This window comes from Notechis scutatus, chromosome 4, assembly GCF_049901735.1.
Source record: "Notechis scutatus isolate UNSWTSFEM ecotype Mainland chromosome 4, rNotScu1.2, whole genome shotgun sequence".
NCBI lineage: Eukaryota > Metazoa > Chordata > Lepidosauria > Squamata > Elapidae > Notechis > Notechis scutatus.
Window position 1 is genome coordinate 98667835 of NC_142012.1, and position 20656 is coordinate 98688490.

The window sequence follows — 20656 nt, forward strand, 5'->3', positions numbered from 1 at the left end:
AGGTGGAATATATTCATAATACAAATTGAAAGATTAGCATTGTCAGAGCCACAATATACATCTATTCAGGAGGCAAGAATCTTAACCTTGCCATTGTGCCCCACCATATTTCCAGATAATCACACTTAAGGAATTAGTAGAAGTCTCAGGAGACTTCCTGCTTAACAAATAGGTATAAATTTTGACTGGTGGGACGTCACCCTGAACTGGTCCACTTCAAAAACTGGTCACCCAGTTTCTGAAGTGCACCAGTTGCAGTTCTACCTGGACCTTACACATCTCAGTAACTTACATATCAAGCGAGACTATTGCAACATGCTTTATGTGGGACTCTTTAGAGACAAACCTGAATTTTGTACAGCAGTAGAACTGACTGTTCAGTTCCACCACGGCAAGGGACACCCATTTTGAGATTATTGCTGTAGATTTTCAGGCAAAATTCAAAGTGCTCGTCATTATACTTAAAGCCCTACATGGCTCAGCACTAGATTATGTCAGGCAACCCTAACCAGAATGGAATCTGCCTCCCCAAAGGGATGATCAAAAAAAGAGTCCACTGGAATCCCATCTGTCATCTGAGGTATGTGATATGGACAAGATGGCAGGCGTTCTTGGTAGTTACCACCAATTTAGGACAACCATTCTTCCCAGAAACACCCATAACTCCCACTCTTCTGTCTTTTCACAAACACTGCAATTTTATTTCATCGTACCTTTGGCCGTAGCTGAATTGAGGTGCTATGATGCTGTTCTTTTGTTTTTTTCAAGGTAAACTTTATTATATTAGTTTTTGTTTTAAGTGTATTATCTCATTGTTTTGCTGCCTAAAATTCCATTAAATGAATAAAAACATTTAATTATAATTTTAAAAAATAAATATTATTCCAAGAATTATCGTTGCAACACAAGTTGAAAATACATTAGAGAAGGTTATCTCATGTTTATTGTTTCAATTTGCAGAAATATACCGAAACTCCTTTTAATTCCATTGAAGATTGTGGAATTGATGCTAAATATGTGAATGCAGTTTATGATACCTTACCTCAAGCTGTAAGTCAGCTCTTCTTTCTTCTTTGTAATCTTGTGCAGAATACTGTAACGATATCTTTATATTACAGTTCAATTTTTTCCAGTTATTATTATATATATTGGGTAGCTTCTGGGTTTATTCAGTTGTTGTAACTGTCAATATTTCTAATGTACACTTTAATAATTTCCAGAATTTACAATCTCTTTGAATTTGCCTAATTTGTTTTTCAATTATAACTGAAAAGATGGTTGTATGATGCTGTAAACAGCAGATTTTTAAAAAAGAAATATGGGTATTAAATCTAGACTTAGGGTATACACATAAGTACTACATGAATGTTCCCACTTGGTCTGAAACATCTTTTTTGCCTTTGAAATAATCACTGCAGAACAATATAAATAATAAATGCTAATTTTTAATATATTGTAATGTTATTTTCAAAAATACATTATTTAAATTAGTTGCATAATTTAATCTGTCCACATAAACCTGAACTGAACCATGAAATAAGTTTACATGGGAAAGATAGTGACAATATGAATTTGAACATATATTCATTTTAAAGAGAACAGATCTAAATAACTTTTCAACTGTCCTAAATAACAACTGTACAGCATTGTATCATGGCTAACATAGCTAAATAATATTTTCAAACTGAAATGTTTCTGAATTTTAATTAATTTCCACACCCCAAAATTGTTATAGAAACTACTGGTCATTAGTTGCACACTATTTATCTGTAAGGGTTGGAAGAAATATTGCTTGCTTTTGGGTCCGTGAAATTCTGCATAAATGGACAGAGATACAGATGATTTGCTTGATGTTGAGATAAAATCAGACAGAGATACAGATGATTTGCTTGATGTTGAGATAAAATCATTTCTGTAAAAAAATGCATGGGAAAATGAAAGCTTATAATCTCTTAGAAGGGATTATATGTTTTATGTGTTTATTTTAAAAAGAATCGTACGTGCTAATTCACAATGCTTTGTGAATTCTCTCTCTTTCAGCTTCTTTTTAAATACTCACCTGATCAATGTTGCATGGTCAGCAGTTCAAAAGGAGATGCAAAATAGAGAAGAGAAAAATACTATGTTGATATAAAATATTGAATGAAAATATCAACTGTTGGCTTAAGTTATTTGCTAGCACAAAAGAACAGAAAGAAAAACTTTCTATATGCAAGAATAAAAATCACATATATGATATATAATTACTAATATAGAAACAGCGCACTAGTACATATTGAAGAATTTCTGAGAAGACAGTATAAATCATACACTATCTTCTTCAGCACCAAATTATTGTTCATAAGTTAGAGACTGAAAATTAGTTGCAACCGTTTTTACAATGCTCTGTGTCCTTTGAGGGAAAAATTGTGGAAATAAGGAAGCAGGGAGAGAAGAGAGATTTCTAGCACATATAAATACCAAGTAGGCAAAGTGCACGCACATGCACGCACTTTTGGCACACAACTACGAAAAGGTGAGCCATCACTGATATAGGATATATAAAAATCTAGAAAGATGATAATTACTTTGAGAGAAAGATGCTAAAGTGATCAACAAACGCATTGTTGATTTACAGCAATTTATCTACCTACATAAGAGTGGAAAAATTTTGAGTAGTCACTGCCATCCAGCTTCAAAAGTAGATACTATAATTAGAATGTAACATTCGAAATTATTCTCTTGGTATATTAAATACTTTAGTGATTTATAAATATGAGGAACATTTAAAAGTAAAATTCCACTAACAATTGTTTACTCCTTAAGGGCGTGTAGAAAGCTATGATTATTTTAAAATTGTAATATTTAATAGCTCAGTAAGTACAATTCAGAGAAATCATGGAACAAGTACAAGTACAATTCATCTATATTACGGAGCAAAGTAAAATATATGACTAAATGTGCAGAGGTTGTGCTTCCCATTGCTCACATGCCATTAACTTAAATGTCATTTAGTCTTACATGCTCTAGCTTTGCCACCAAAAATATGAACAGTCTGAAAAAAACTTCTGTAAATTCTGAAAAGAGAAATTACCCTCTTTCTCCATCAGAGAAAAAGACACCATTTCCTTTAGTCATAACTTTCAGCCGTATGATTTAGATTAGAATGTTATTGGCTATGCTGGAATTAAGTGATACCATAATGAAATTGGTGTCTTACAATTAAATATTTTTCCTAAAATAAATCTACAAATGGAAAATAGACATTTTGTAAAGTTTTAGGCACAAAGGGATCCATTACAATAAAAACTATATCTTCTAAAAACTGGAATCTATCTATCTATCTATCTATCTATCTATCTATCTATCTATCTATCTATCTATGTACCTACTGACCTACCTACCTATCTTTATACATAAACAAATGTGTGTGTGTAAATATATATTGTCATCATTATCAATCTCAGACGTAACATTTGAAAATTGCCATATCTATTTAAACAATTATATGAACATATAGCAATTTCTTACTGACAATAGAAAGTGGTCAAAATTGCTTGTTCCTATGCTATGATAGATCCCAGAAAATTGATTGCCCCACTGTATAAAAGCAAATATCAGTTTATATCTCTATAAAGAAAGGAAAAGACCCGGGGGTGGGGGAGGCTGAATTCAATGAGTTTTAAATAGAAAAATTGGAACTTAGAAAAAAGATCACCAATCAGTGATTTTGAAAAAAGTTACATTTTGAGATTTCTTTTACATTTCAGAATTATGCTTTAAAAATATATTGCATTTTATGTAAATGTTTCTAAGTTCTCATTTTTATAATTGTGATCTGACCATTTAGTGATAATAATTGTTTCAATTGTGTTATTGATAAAAAATTATCTGGATTATTTCACTCCTTTTTCATTTGTTCTAGCCTCAAGATATCCAGAAGTGTGTCCTAAAAGGAATAATTAATGGTTTATTGCATGAATGTAAAGGGTAAATACAACTAACTTTTATATATGTCTATAAGACATGATATTTTAATTTCTACAGAAATTGAATTTTAAATACATAACTTATTAGACATAAGAGCCAGTTTAATGCAGTGGTGAAGGTGCTGGCCTGAAAACCAGGAGATTATGAGTTCTACAGAATCTCACCTTAGGCATGAAAGCCATCTAGGTGTCTTTGGGCCAGTTACTCTCTCGGTAAAACCCACCTCATGGGATTGCTGTGGGGACAAGAAGGAAGGAATGAGTTGAATTGAATAGTTACATTGTTGATCTTACATTTTTTGCAATAAGTCTATTAGCTGATATAAATATTAGGTCTCTGTACAAAATTGTGTCTTATTTCTATTCTCTGCATTTCACAGTTTATAAGCTTATTAATATATAATTTTAACATGAGTTTGATAAATAAAAACTCACATGAACAAATGGAAAACATTTTCCCTTTCTGATGAAAAAACTCATTCTATTTTATAGCTCCAAAGTGTTACATATAACTAGGGATAATTTTGTAACATAATCAGAGAGTATTAATGTTTATGTGGTATGCCTTTATATTTATTCTTAAATTAAATAACTACATCATTTATGCACGGGTGTAGCTAGTATAAAATAGCTGTAATTCCACTTAGAATTGAGCATGCATTTACATACTTAGATTGTGCCTTTCATTTTTCACTTATTCATGTTCTTTCAGACCACAAACAAAAGATGATCTCAGAGCATATTTTGTTCTTCTACAGGTAAGAAGGGAGAAAAGTATTTATTCAGGGGTCTTTGTATGCCATCTCCTGTTGCAAGTCATGTTATTTTACCTAGCGCTCATTATGCCAGTCCTTGTCAAGCTCTGGGGAAATCAGGAGATTCAGGCAGTTCAAATGAATATAAAGATTTATTGCAAGCTTAAGCTCTGTACAAGAATCTGAGCTACTAATGGTCAGGGGAAATTAGTGGGAAGTAGGAATAGAAAGAAATTCAAGGTGGGCTGGACTTAGATCGTTTGTGGGCACACAGGGACTCATGACTGATGACATGTTTGACCCCTCCCTTGAGTTCAGCCATGTGGCCATGTGACTGTGCGCGGCTTTTTTTTTGCTTTTTTGCACTTACCCCCCCATCCATTTATTGGGCCTTCTGGCCCAAAAAAAGAAGAGCCTCTGGGGGGGCATTTCCTGAGGTTCAGGAAGAAAAAAAAAACAGAGCGTGGGAGGGGCACACAGCACCCCTCCATGCTCCATTTTGGGACCTTCCTGGTCTCAGAAGAGCCTCTTTGGGGGCGTTTTTGCTCCTAGAAGGCTCCTCTGAGGCTTAGGAAGGCAAAAAATGGAGGGGGGCTGAGCCTCTCCCATTTTTTGCCTTCCTGGGCCTCAGCAAGGGGAATCCCATCATAGCTGATCATATGAACAGCTGATTGTCAGGAGGGAAAAGAAAGAAAGAAATACCTTAAGGGGCTAGCGTCAGGCAGGGTGAGCGAGCATCGGGCAGGTGGAGCAAGCGAGCCAGCGGCAGCCAGGCAACCGGGTCGGGGGCAGGGCCAGCCAGAATTTACTACTGGTTTGGCGACCCATGCCAAATCCTTGCTACTGGTTTGCCCAATCCGGTGCAAACCAGCTGAATACCACTACTGCTTTGCATCTTTATAGCACTTATGCACAAAGAGAATTCTAACAATAATGAGCATCAAATGCAAGAATAGATCAGTCTCACTGTTTGAAACAACATGTATTCATATTTATTTGTGTGTGATAATTTATGGTTGCAGTTAGCACTTCAGTGTAACTGCCAGAGTGAAATTTATAGAAGGGAGCTTTTATCTTGACTGGATTTTGTTCAGGTACAAAACAAACTGTCTGGCACTGCTGTGTTTACCCAGTTATTGCTGTACTGTAATAGTGTACTTCTGAAATCAATGAATTGGCTTAATGTATGATTTTATCCCAGTGATACAATTCGAACAAGGATAGCCTCATCTTATTATGTTTCTAGCTTAACTCCATCATAACTCAACAGCACTGTTAGGTAAGGTTGCTTGTATACCAATTAATCACTGACAGAATCATACAGTACTCCGTCTATTTTCAATACAAAGGAAAAGGCAGCCTTTTTACTTCTAGGGGTGTTGTATGGTTACTTCACTAAATTGAACTCGTTGATGAAGCCACCAGGAGTCGGAGGAAATATTACTTTTAAAAAAATCATAAAACAATCCATGTGTTACTCCATAATGAGAAAAATCCACAGTTGGGTTATACTTTATCAGAACCACTCAAAATAACTTAAACTTATTTCAGTAATATTATTATAATTTGGAGACAGATAGTTTATTTTGTTTTTTGTACAATATACTAATGAAGTTTTTTTAATCTTTTTCAGAATCCTCTATTTAGTAACACAACAACATATGTTATTTTTGCTCACTTGCTAAGACAGATTGCTGCTTTACCCGAAGATGATCATCACTACCTAATTCACTGGTTGAAGAAGTAAGGCTATTTTCTGTTGTTTAAAATTATGAGTTTTATGTTTTCAGTTATTATAGGTGGTTATTATTTATCCATGGTAGTCAAAATACCCTGAAGTACTCACACTATTGAAGAAAATATTGCTAAGATTCCATGAATTCTGTTTTATATCAATTAAACTTTATTCATTATTACAACAAAAACTGCCCCGAGTGACTTTGACCTTCTCAAAGTATTGGACAAGGAAATTCTGTGCCTAAACCAAAATGTGAAACCCACTGATTCCAATGACATAAATTCATCAATTTATAGTTATAGTTATCTAGTTACAACTACATGCTAAATTGGCAACAATAGGTTAGAAAAAGTAACTTATCTTTCATGGAAAGGGTTAATAGTTCTGCTGAATACATTTTTTCTAGAATTTTATATTTCACATGATTGTTTTGTAGAAACATTTTGTGGACTGTTATTAAGAATAAGAACTATGAATTCTGCTAGGACTCCTGCTATTATAAAAACAATATTACTATATTTTATAGGATGTCACAGAAGCGAATCAAGCAAATTATAAGTAGAATCATACAATTTATTTCTTTGCGTCTCTTTCCGGCAAAACCTGAAGATTTGCCTCCTATGGAGAAGTGTACCTGGTGGATTCCATCAGCAACCAAAGTTTTGTCTTTATTTAGTAAGTTTAGATGCAATTAATTTTTTCTGAATTCTCATAGCTATAAGGCATTAAATCATCACAAATTATGTCAGTATAATATTAGTATTTTTCTCTTCAAACCAACATATTACATAATAGCAGAAAACATTTCAACAGAACATGTATGTATAGTCTGTATATGGTACAGTATTTTATAATTATTTTTAGCCACTTTTAAGAGAAAATATTTAAAGGTTTCCACATTATAATAGTAGTAACATTTTAATGGCTTGGAGCAGTGCTCACGAACCAGAGGACTGGGGACCACTGCTGGTCCGCGAGAAAATTCACCCCCAAAGCACCCTCCTCAAAGCAATTAATCCAAGCTGCATGGGAACAAAAGGCTGTGCCACCCCATGGCCCGCGGGAACACAAGGCTTGCTTCGCTTGCATTGTGAACAACACGAAGTAGTGAGGGGAGGGGGGAACTTGCCCCACTCGCCCACACACCTCGCCTGGCTACCGGGCTGCTTCTTTCCGCTTCTTTCTTCTGCTTTTGGCTGCATGCAAGCAAAGCAGCAAAAGTCTTTCTTTCTGCCCCCCAAACTCCACCAGAAATGAGTCTTTGGGACCCTGCAAGGCATCCTGCTCCAAGAGGCTGCGCCAGCACAACAAGTCTCACAAAGACTCATTTCTGGCAGAGTTTGGGGGAGAGAAAGAAAGACTTCTGCTGCTTTCCTTGCATGAAGTCTCTCTCCCTGTACCCCAAGAACAGCTGGAGATGGAATCCTGTGATCCCAAATAAAGAATGATCGATTGGTAGGAAAATGGGAGGGGGGATTTTCCCAGGGTCTCTGGTCTGTGGGATTTAAAATTATGAGTTTGGTGGTCCCTGAGGTCCAAAAGGTTGGCGACCCCTGGCTTGGAGGACTTGTGATTACAGCTATTATAAAGAATGCCATTGTAAATAAATATATTACAGCAATGATCTGTTTCAGTTATCTAAGAATATAAATATGAGACTGTTACTTAAAAAAATGCTGCAGTAGCTTAAGTATTTATCTTTTCTAACTTACTAACTTATTAAAAAGATCAGAATTACATACAGTAGTCCTCAACTTACAACCATTCGTTTAGTGACTGTTTGAAGCTACAACATTGCAATATCCCCATGATCAAAAATCGATGTTTGGAAATTAGAATATATTTCTGACAATTGCAGTGTCCCAGGGTCATGGCATCACTATTTGTAAGCTTCTCATCTGGCTTCCAATAAGCAAAGTAAATGTGGAAAATGCTTAACAGCTATGGCAAAAAAAGGTCATAAAATGAGGCCACCTCTCCTAACAATTGTCTTGTTTAACAACAGAAATTTTGGGCTCAGTTGTGATTATAAATCAAGGACTACCTGTATGTTACCACCAAAAACTATGTAACTATGGTTTCTGGTTCCACTCATACTTTTAAAAGTCTAAACTTATCCCTTTTGTTACAGAATATTGTTGCATCAAAGAATATTATTGGGTTTTTTTTTAATAACTATGAATTTCATTGTTTTAAACAAGGTTGTCAAACATTATTACTAATAACTAAATATGTCATTGCAGATGCTTCAAATAGTCTAGGTAATCCTTCTCTTATTCCATATACGGATTTTTATAATTCTACGCTAGATCATATTGATCTCATGGAAGATTATCATAATTGGCAGTGTTATGGAAATTCTCATAGGTAAGGGATTATTTAATAGTAATTTTTATTTGTAAAATAGTTATCTTAAAATACTTTATAAGTGATACACAGGTTATCAACCTGCACCAGATTATAATTTCCTTACAATTTTTCTTTAGTTTTTGGTTCATAACAAATTCAATGTGACAGCTAAAGTGTTCTTTTTTTCAAAATAAATTGCATATCCATTCACAACAAAACTGTAAATGTTTTTTCAGTATTCAGAATCAGTTTATTCTTAGTATTTGGCACAATCTGAACAATTTTGAAATACAAATGATACTTTTTTTTCAAAACAACTTTCCAAGAAGCTTAGTGTAAAAGCAATATAGCCTTTCTTACTATTTCATATTGTAATATTTTTGTGTGTAGCTCAAAATCATTTAATGTTCATTTAATGTTCTTAAAACTTTAAAGTGCTTTGTGGAATGTAAAAAGTATTTCAGTTTTTGAGTAGATGTTAGTTGAAGATCAAATATCTAGGATCATTTTTGTGTGTCATTTATAGCTGTTATAGCTGCCTGTAATGCCATTAAGGCTGACTTATTCCATATATGTTCTTCTATCAGTAGCCCCTTAAGTGCTCTTTATTAATCATATTAAGGGTGGGCTTTGAAAATTTTAGCAACTGGTTATCTGCCCGGTTGCTGGTTGGGTGTGGCCTAGTCACCTCCTCCACCATCGGGGGGGGGGCGTTTTCACCCTCCCCAGGCTACAGAGGCTTTCCTCGAGCCTCTGGGAGGGTGAGAACAGTCTTCCCGGGCTATGGTGGCCATCCGGAGGCTGGAAAAGGACCCATTTCTGGTCTTTTGGAGCTTCTGGGATGCCTATTTTTCACCCTCCCCAAGCCTCCATGCCTTGTACTTACCTGGGATCCAATATGGGCTCCATGGAGACTCCTGGGAGGGGCCAGCCAGGGGTGGGATTTGCCAGTTTGCCAAACCAGCAATTAAAAATGATAAAATTAGCTATCGGTTCTCCCGAACCGGGGCAAATCAGTAGCAGCCCACACCTGGTCATATCAAGTTATTCTTTAGGATCTAGATTTTCTCTATCTAAATAGCTTAATATGTCCTGGACTACATCATTTATATTTTTCAATGACCATAATTCTGAAACATCAGTCAGATATACATGGAAGGTACTATAGCAATAGCACTTAGACTTATATACCACTTCACGGTGCTTTACAGCCCTCTCGAAGTGGTTTACAGAGTCAGCATATTGCCCCCGAGAATCTGGGTCCTCATTTTACCCACCTCAGAAGAATGGAAGGCTGAGTCAACCTTAAGCTGGTGAGACCCAAACTGCTGGCAACCGGTGATCAGCAGAAGTAGCCTGCAATACTGCATTCTAACCACTGCGCCATGGTGGCTCTTATTTATTTATTTGTTTGTTTGTTTGTTTGTTTGTTTATTTTTGTCAATTGCTTACAAGATAATAGGTATAATTAAAAACATAGTTATGAATACATGGATACATATAACAAAAATTTAAAAAATAAAATAAAAGAAACAATAGAACAGGGACGGTAGGCACGTTGGTGCGCTTATGCACACCCCCTACAGACCTCTTAGGAAAGGGGTGAGGTCAATAGTAGACAGTCTAAGGTTAAAGTTTTTGGGGTTTGGGGAAGAAACCACAGAGTCAGGTAGAGTATTCCAGACATTGACCACTCTGTTGCTGAAGTCGTATTTCCTGCAATCAAGTTTGGTGCGATTAACCTTGAGTTTTTATCTATTGTTTGCTCTTGTGTTGTTATGGTTGAAGCTGAAGTATTCATTGACAGGTAGGACATTTGCAATGTATGATTTTATATACTATACTTAGATCGGACCAAAGGCGGCATAGTTCTAGGTTTTCTAGGTCTAGAATTTCGAGTCTGGTGGCATAAGGTATTCTGCAACGAGTAGAGGAGTGGAGAACTCTTCTTGTGAAATATTTCTGGACTTTCTCAGCTGTGTTAATATCAGATATGTAATGTGGGTTCCAGACTGATGAGCTGTATTCGAGTATTGGTCTAGCAAATGTTTTGTATGCTTTAGTTATTAGTGTAATATTACCAGAGAAAAAGCTACGCATAAGATTAGGTTAACAACTCTTAACGCCTTTTTGGCTATGTAGTTACAGTAGGCTCTAGCACTTAGGTCATTAGAGATGAGTACTCCAAGATCCTTGACAGAGTTTGGATCATCAACAAGGTCATGACTATTCAGCCTGTATTTTATTTTCTGATTATTATTTTTTTGCCAATATGTGGGACAGAGCATTTATTTGTTGAGATTTGAAGTTACCATTTGTTTGACCATTCTGATACATAGTCAAGGTCTTTTTGAAGGGTAGCAGTATTGTCTGTGGTGTTGAATAGCTTTACATCATCAGCGAAGAGAACGCAGTTGCTCTTGATATGATCACAGAGGTCATTTATGTAGAGTATGAAAAGAGTTGGTCCTAGAACACTGCCTTGGGGGACACCACTATTGACAGGTACAGAATTTGATAGGACGCTCCCAATTTTGACCATTTGTTGTCTGTTTGACAGGAATGCTTCGATCTAGTAATGCAGGTGTCCAGAGATACAGTAAGATTTTAGTTTTAGGAGGAGGAGTTTGTCGTGTACCACTGAATCAAAGGCTTTACAGAAGTCTATGTAGATTGCGTCTATTGCTTTGCCCTGATCGAGTTGTGTAGTCCATATATTTTTGCAGTGTAAGAGTTGCAGAGTACATGATAGTTTTTTCCTGAAACCAAATTGTTTATTAGAGAGTAGGTTGTTTGTTTCTAAGTGGAGGATAATGGATTGGTTAATAATTGATTCCATGACTTTACAGGTGACGCAGCATAAAGAGATTGGTCTGTAATTTTCAACTAAGCTGGGGTCTCTCTTTTTGAAGATGGGGATGACCGTGGCTTGTGACCATAGTTTTGGCAAGGAGCTGGTCCTGAAAGATTTTTCAAAGATTATGCTTAGAGGTTCGGCTATGGCAGTGGATAGCTTTTTTAAGAAGTAGGCACATATTCCGTCCGGTCCAATAGATAGAGATGGTTTTAGATTGCGTAGTGCTTTTTCAACATTGTCTTCTGTAAAATCGATATGTATTAGATCATTGTAGTTGTCTGTGGTTCGACTAGGAAATACTGGGTATGATCCATTGCTGTTTACAAATACTGAGCCAAAGAATGTGTTAAAGAGGTTGGCTTTTATAGTGTCGTCATTGCAGTCTTTACCATTAGGTCCTTTCAGGGGTGAGTCTTTCTTTTAGTTTGTTGTTTACAAAATTGTAGAAAGCACAGGTAGAATTGGTGCGTAGGTTTTCTTCTTGTTTAATGTGATAATTGGTGCATTCAGTTTTTATCTGGTGGTATAAATTTTTGCTGGAGAAAAACTGGTTTAATCATTATTTTTCATCTTAGTTGTCCAGAATATCAATATTCATTTAAGGGAGATTTTATTTTTTGTATAATTTGTACAGTTATGTTCTGTAAGAGGAGGGGGATAAAGATTGCCTGGATCTCTTTCATAATTATTAAGTGTTTCTTTGGCTCATAGGTAAACTTATAGAGATTCCCCAGATATCCATTTTTTTCTTCATGGCTTTTAGCATGTTTCAGTGGTTTTTCAATAGGATACAAGTAACTTGCCTCTAACTAGTGTTATTTCAAGTTTCCAAAGTGCAAATGAAGATAAACAGGCAGAGAAATAAGCTGTAGAGGATTAGCAATAAAAAGATTTCCAATGAAAATGAAATGAAATACTACTTCTCTCAGTAAATATAGCATTGGAAATTTGTGTCCCTTGAATTAGCTAAACATGTATACGTTATGAACTGCTAAGCAGTTAACTTCTTTTATAAGTTACTTTTTTAACAAGGGTAATCCTCAACTTAAAATCTTCAAACAACAGTTCATTTGCAATGAACAATGTAAAGTTACAATGGCACTGAAAAAAGTGACACGATTGTTTTTCACACTTACGACCATTGTAGCATCCCCATAGTCACATGATCAAAATTTTGATGCTTGGCAACTAACTCATATTTATGATAGTTGCAGTGTACCAAGGTCATGTGATAACCTTTTGTGACCTTCCAACATGCAAAATCAATGGGCAAGCCAGGTTCAATTTAAAACAACTATGCTACTAACTTAACAACTGCAGTGATTCACTTAACAGCTATGGGAATAAATGTCATAAAATGGGGCAAAACTCACTTAACTGTCTTGCTTAGTGACAGAATCAATTAGCAATTGTAATCATAAGTTGAGGATTACCTATATTTACCTACAGTAATTCGATTTATTGTCTTTATATATTATTTCCATTAGTTTCTTTCAATATAAATAGATACACAAACATGTAATATTTTGTCATTTAGGTTTTCCTTCTGTCAATATCCATTCATTATTTCTATAGCAGCAAAAAAAGTTATAATTCAAAAGGATTCAGAACAACAAATGATAAATATTGCACGGGTAAGCATTATTTATTAAATAAATTATGTATTAAAATTGAAATGCCATTTTAGATACTTTGTATTTAGTCTCTTCTTTTTAAGTATATTTAGACTTCTGATATGGTACAGCTTAAGTTATGCTTTAAGTTAACTGCAGAGTCACTCGGAGTTGGGCAACATATACATTTAATAAATCATTATCTACAAAAATGTATTTTGAATGGTTTACTCTCTGTATAAAGGGTGGGAACTCTTCCAGGTATCTTGCAATTTGAAATAATATCTTCTGCTTATTTGCTGACCTTATTCCTACTAAAGCCAACAAGTATGATGAAACACTTGTAATATCAAAGAGGAAATATGTTTATCTAAAACAATTATGGAACAAACTGTAAGGGATTATGTTCTTTTTAAATGCCAGGGTGGGATGACTTTACATTTGCTAGAATTGTACTTTTACATGTACAGATAGATGTAACTATTCTTCACTTCAGTGTCCCTCTTTCCTACAGTATATTATAAGATATGTGGTCATAAGGATTGTAAGGAGGAGTTAATTTCTAGCAAATTCTGAAACCTAAGTGTGGAGCATATTTTTAATTTCTGTATCAGTACTATAATCGCTGTCAAAACTATCCACAGAAGAAAGATGCCTATGTCACTGAATGCCTACATTTATAGTTATTTGGCAATACTTACATTTCTATATAGAAAATTATTCCAATCAAATCCTATCACTTAACATTGCATTTGATATATCTTTTCTTTATATTTTGTTAACGATATAGATTTGATAGAATATTAACAATCCATAATTAAGGTCAGGTAGAAACATATATAATTGGCATTAATATTAGATGTTTAGGTTGTAAAAATTAGTTTACAGTATCATAGTATCTTTCATAATTCATAGAGGGCAATATATGATCATTATTTTTTTCCTTCCACAACCTCTTTGGATTTGGAACAGCAAAGCCTTGTCGATAAAGTGTCTCGGAGGCAGAGACCTGATATGAATATGCTATTCCTAAATGTGAAAGTGAGAAGAATGCACCTAGTTAGTGATTCATTGGATGAGGTATGCAAAATGGTTTCTGTAAAAACTGTTAAAAGAAACAGTCTGATGGGTTCAGATTGATATCCTTGCCATATCCAAGTCATAAATCATTTTGATTTGTCCACAGTTCCTCATTCAGATATAATGATCAACTATGCTGTGGTAAGTCCAGAAATCTTTATTTCTGGCATTTGAGGACAGAAACGGGTGGGATCGGACAGGGTTAACTACCGGTTCGGTGATTTACAATGTGCTTCCCTGCATGCTGCGCGTGTGTGTAAATCTTCGTCAGCTTGCTGCCTGGAGAGCTGAGCAGCGCTGCATGCAGGGAAGCAGCATTTGAAAAGGCACTTTTTTCCTGCTTGTTCAACTGCAGCTGTGCCTCGCACAGCAGCTGAGGTTGAAAAATCAGGAAATAATGGTCAGGTAAGAGCCTGGGCGGGCGAGTGGGCCAAAACAGCAGCAGACATAGAACCGGTTCTATGTCTGCTGCTGTTCAGAGCTACCGATTCTACAGAGCCAGTCAGAACTAGTAGAATCCCACCCCTGGACAGAAAGTAAATGATGGAGAAGAGACCATCTAAATCACAAGGTCATAGAACCCAAAGGGATCTCAACTCTCCAAATGCAGAGTTCCAAATTAAAGCATCCTCAGGAAATGGCTGTCTAGCCTCTGGTTGAGCAGATCCAAGGTAGGGAAAATCATTACCTTTCCTGGGAATTGTTCCACTCTCTTTCAATCACAGGATTTTTATCTTAAAATTCAGTCAAAACCTGCCTTCCAATAACATTATGTCACATACACGAAATAATAGAGAACAAGCTTTTTTTTTTTTTGCATTATATTTGTTCAAGTACTTGATGAGCGCATATATACCCATGTTATCTTTTCTTAAAAGTTAAACATACCCTATTCCATTATTCTCTTTGTAAGGCTTACTTTTCAATCTATTAAACATCTATTCCAGTTTCTCTGCATATTTTTTACAATTTATGTAAAAGAGGTGGTATATGACCTGTGCTGAACAAAGTAAAACTGTTATTTCTACTAATAGAAATAGAAAGTGTGTAGAAAGGTTAATGAGACACCTAATAGTTGAACCTTCTAAGACAGAAATTTGCTTTTCTTTACATTTGAGTGTTAGTTGTATTATAAATGTTGCATTTATATTCCCTGTTCTCCAAAATAATGTTCAAATAGCATGAGTATCTTCTTTCATTTTATAACATGATAAAATTTAAATGTTCACCATTTTGTTTTTAATAGCTCACAAGGAAGCGAGCAGATTTAAAAAAGAAATTAAAAGTTACATTTGTAGGAGAAGCTGGTCTTGACATGGGTGGCCTAACAAAAGAATGGTTTCTTCTTCTAATTAGACAGATTTTTCAGCCAGACTATGGTGAGTTTTTAAGTTCTACTTAATATTTAACCAAGTAAGATGAAAATTAATGAATCCAAACTTGTTCGTTTGTGATGAAGTTTTAAACTAAGACCTTTAGGTCACAATAGCTTGTCAATCTATTGCACACTTGGATCATTTGTAGTAGGTTTGCCATGTATTCTCCCAATAACAGAGCCTTTTAGTGTCATATAAAGGATATCAGATTCTCTTCCTGAGTAGAGAACTAATTGAACTAATCTCTCCTCAATTAATATGCAAGTTAAAAGAAATTAAGAAATTCAGGTGGGGGTATCTAAAGTATGAAATAGCATTAATGGGTAATTCTTCTTTGAAATGTTTTAAAACATTGTTATCACTATACCTATAATCATCATGGTATGCTTTACATTTAAGGAAATATATAAACTATATTTTATATATTAAATATTAAATATGTAATAAATATGTTACATTTCAATTGTTTTGTTAACTATTTTACAAAACTGATATAAACTCTTAAATAAAAATGAAATTAGAATATGTTTTATTTTCTCCATCTGACCTTCCAGTTGTTATATTTCAGTATTTGAAATAAAACCAATAAAATGCAATTTGTGAATAGATAAATTATTCTCTTGCTGTAATGCTTGAACATCTTTGAGAGATGAGAATGAAAATTGTAGACATAGTTCACAGAATCTTTTGAGAACAATAATAGAATTTTATTTTTAAAACATGCATTCTCTCTTACAGGGATGTTTACATACCACAAAGATTCTCACTGTCATTGGTTTAGTAGTTTGAACTATGATAATTATTCTGAATTCCGATTGGTTGGAGCTGTATCCTTTTCTGTCCACTAGAAGGTGCTGTATACACAGCTGATACCCCATAACAAGATTCTTTGCATTTTTAATGTATTTTTTATTTTTTTATTTTCATAGCATTCATTTGACTATATTTATAAATTTTGAACAGTGGAGATGAACAGTAGTTATGATGGAAAGATTATTTTCATATTTGACAGAATAGTTCAAATATGAAAGTAAATAATTTATTTCAAGAGAATTAGTTGCTGTCACAACTCGCCCATTATTAATAAAGGAACATTGTTACCATTGGCACAAATTAATATGTTCAATAGAAGAGTTCTGGATTCAGTATAGAGATGATGGCCAGATTCTAGACCAGTGATGGCTAACCTTTTTGTCGTCATGTGCCAAAAGTGCTCATGCACATGCACACACATGCCTGCACCCATAATGCAATGCAGGTGCTCACCCGCGCTCACCCGCCCCCCGCGCATGCACACATGCCCCCATGTTCCCCCGTCCCCTGTGCATACGCACACATCTCCTGCATGTGCCCCACCCCCTGTGCATGCACGGCAGATACCCAAAAATCAGCTGGCTGGTGGGAGGCATGCGCAGTGGAACTGAGCTGGGGTGACGGCTCGTGTGCCGGCAGAGATGGCTCTGCGTGCCATTTCCAGCATGCGTGCCATAGGTTTGCTATCACTGTTCTACGCCCAAATACTTTTTAAACGTTTGCAGGAATTGAGGATTATAGAACTAATACATATTAGGTAGTCCTCATTTAGCGGCTACAATTGGGACCACCAATTCTGTCATTAAGCAGAGCAGTCACTTATTGAATCTGCAACTGTGCTTATGATCTTACTTCAAATTTCCTTTGTTTTACAGACCTGTGAAGGTTGTACATGAGAGGATTGATCACAAAGTTACTTTTTCATCACTGTTGCAACTGCAAAAAGTCATTAAACGAGGCAGTCGCTCAATGAGCCCTACCTTTAGTTATATCTTTGCTTGAAATATCTCTAAGAGTGCAAAAATAAGTATCATATGTTTAAATCTCATTTTTAAAAATTATTATTTCACATACAAAAAAGGAGGCAACCCTCTTCAGTGCCACATACTGACTTGTAATGATGGGGACTAAACTTGATCACAAAAAATAAAACCTCACTGAGGAGGAATTTTTTTGAATAAAATTTAAATGTGGATGGTTATAATGCTGAGATGTCAATATAATAGCCAAAATGTATTTTTAAAGCAGTTATTTAAGTGTAATAGATTACACATGTGTTTGTGTGTGCCTTTGAGTCAATCTTGGCTCCTGGAAAGTGTCTGGACAAGCATTTTCAGAAATGGTTTTGCCATTGCCTTTTTTAGAAGAGATGTGACTGGTTCAAAGTCGTGCAGCTGCGCCTAAAGTGGGACTAGAACTCACAGTCTCCCTGTTTCTAATGTTTTAATCACTATACCAAACTGGCCCATAGATTATATATCTGCATTTACAAAGTATTTTTTTTAATATTCTAATTATGAGTAATTTTTTCTCCCATAAAAATGCCTATCCACGTAAGCAGGTAATCTTTAGTAGAATTATTTTGGAGCATGTCAATATCCTAAAACAGTTACTTATCTTTATTTTCCAACCACTGATCAATTAAAGAATCCCATCAACCGCTTGAAAAGGTACCTTTCAAAAATTTTAGCTATTTGTTACATGTTTATGCTGCCCATCTCATTGTCAAGCAACTCTGGGCAGCTTACCACATCATAAAACAGCAATACAAAACAAGTAGAATATTAAACATTGAAAACATCAATCATTAAAAGTTAACAAAAAACTGGATAAGAAAAAAAAAATACATAAACAGGGTGGAAGTGGGATCTTTTTCTTAACCACCTCCAGAGTGGGCCCCAAGCCAATCAGCAGATCTAGGTTTTCAGGCCTTTTCTGGAGGCAAGAGGGTGGGGGCATATCTCACCTCAAGCAGCACAATGTTCCAGAGGGCTGGAACCACGGCAGAAAAGGCTCTTTTTTCTAGACCCCACCCACTAAAATTCCTTTCCTGACTGGGTCCATAGCATGTTCCTTCTGCCAAAGCAGGCTCATTGGGGTGAGACGGATCCTCAGGGTCTAAAGGTAAGAACCCACACCTTGAATTAGACGTGGAAGCAAATTGGCAACCAATGCAGTTTGTGCAACATTGGTGTTACATGGACCATCCAAGGGGCTCCTAAAACTACGCAATTGCATTCTGTGGCACTTACAGCTTTTTTTAATGCTCTTCAAGGATAATCCCATGTAGAGCACATTGCAGTAGTCCAAACACGAGATGACCAGGGCATGAATGACTGAGCACATTTTTCAGCTTTATTTATAGTTTCTTTATTCCATTTACATTTTAAGCTTTATTTACTCTGTTTTCAGTCATTTTGCAGTTATTATATTTTCAGTGAATAACTGCAATTTTAATAAGAATCTTCAGAATCTGAAATACAGCTTTTGTTATTATGTATTACATAACTTTTGTGGTCAGAATATCTAATAATATCTGAATATCTGAAGTGGCTCATCATAACAAATAATTGTATCATACAATAATTTTGTTTATGTTAACATCTCTGTAATTTTTTTTGTACTGAACATGACTATTTCTCTGGAATTTCAATTAAGAAAAAAATTTGGAATAGATTTTTTTTTAAGAAATGTTCCTGTTTCCATCTTAAGATGGTTATAAGATGATGGGTTGGTAGGTTGCCATTTTACAAACTCATAGTTAAATAATTTTACACAATGTTTATTATGGAAATACAATATATTAGAATAGACACAGGGAATATTGTTGCAGCTATAAACATATCCCTAGTGCTTCCATGAAATGCACCAATTTTCTATTTGGTACATTATACACAGATGATAGGTTATACACATACCTTGTTTGCTTATATAATAAGGAATCAGGATCTATGGTATTTTTGGCAACATTTTGGAAATGGCTTGTTGCCTTCTGGGATTATTTTTTGAAAATAATTGCTATGCTACGATAGAATTCCATGGTCTACAAATAAGCTTGTTGGTGGATTATTTGTTATAGAAATTATATCACGTTTAGATGCAGCGTCAGTATTCTAAATATGTAATATTTTTATCACCCCTGTTTAATATGTGTATTAAGTCATTAGAACATTAGCAAAACTGATAGTATGCCCTAAAATGAGAGTTTGATTTTAAACTTAACATTCATCATCCAGCTTATGGGACTAGCTGTCTATAATAGTATCACACTGGATATTCGATTTCCACTGTGCTGCTACAAAAAATTACTTAGTCCTCCCATTGTACCATGTGACCAGAATACACCTGTAGGAATTGGTAATGTTACTATTGATGACCTGTGTCGGGTTATGCCGGTAGGTATGAGTTATTTTGAAATGTCAACTTTTTTTTTCAGTACAATATTGGTGGTTTGAGTGCATAATTTCAGATTGTGTTTATAGAGCAGAAAATACTATTTGTACTTTATAAAATTCCCGTTTATCATTAGTAGATTCATACATTATTATAACACCATAAAGCCCAGAAATAGCATATATTTTGCATCAGTCATAACGGTTAATGTTTTACCTCTGCTTTGTTTACTGTGTGTGCTGGTGTTATACTTGTTATATATATTATGTATATTGTTAGCCATATCTGCAAAGTTTCTAGTTCTAAATCAAATAGCCATTTATATTTCTGGTGCATGATTAAAATTATTCATTTTAACAAATATAGCACTATTGTAAATAAGCACAAACGTAGTCTTTGAAAAACAAACTCCATTGTAAGTTACTTTAGGATACATTGTACTCAAATACCATTCACATGAACAATTACCCTAATGTTCATAACTGACACATATTTATAAAGGAGAATATTTATAGCTCAAGGCTGACATGAGAGGTCCTTGGTGCTCTCTGAGCTTTGCTTGTTTTCTTGCAGACGTTTCATTACCCAACTACATTACCTAACTACCTACATCCAATTTGATGGACATATTTATCAACAAATGAAAGGGACACCTATGGGATCACCTCTTTCAGGGCTTATAGCAAAGGTTGTCATGCAACATTTAAGCCATAG

General features: G+C 35.0%; 1 protein-coding gene across 1 annotated transcript in view; it reads left to right on the top strand.

Moving 5' to 3' along the window:
• HECTD2 (HECT domain E3 ubiquitin protein ligase 2) overlaps positions 1 to 20656 on the top strand; it is a 46547-nt gene that overhangs the window by 16264 nt on the left and 9627 nt on the right. Inside the window, exons 5-15 of the mRNA XM_026670779.2 lie at positions 961 to 1050; positions 3905 to 3969; positions 4681 to 4726; positions 6357 to 6466; positions 6988 to 7136; positions 8705 to 8828; positions 13205 to 13301; positions 14253 to 14360; positions 15607 to 15739; positions 16475 to 16563; positions 19786 to 19944. Coding sequence (XP_026526564.1) covers positions 961 to 1050; positions 3905 to 3969; positions 4681 to 4726; positions 6357 to 6466; positions 6988 to 7136; positions 8705 to 8828; positions 13205 to 13301; positions 14253 to 14360; positions 15607 to 15739; positions 16475 to 16563; positions 19786 to 19944 — 1170 coding nt within the window. The remainder of the gene's footprint in view (positions 1 to 960; positions 1051 to 3904; positions 3970 to 4680; positions 4727 to 6356; positions 6467 to 6987; positions 7137 to 8704; positions 8829 to 13204; positions 13302 to 14252; positions 14361 to 15606; positions 15740 to 16474; positions 16564 to 19785; positions 19945 to 20656) is intronic.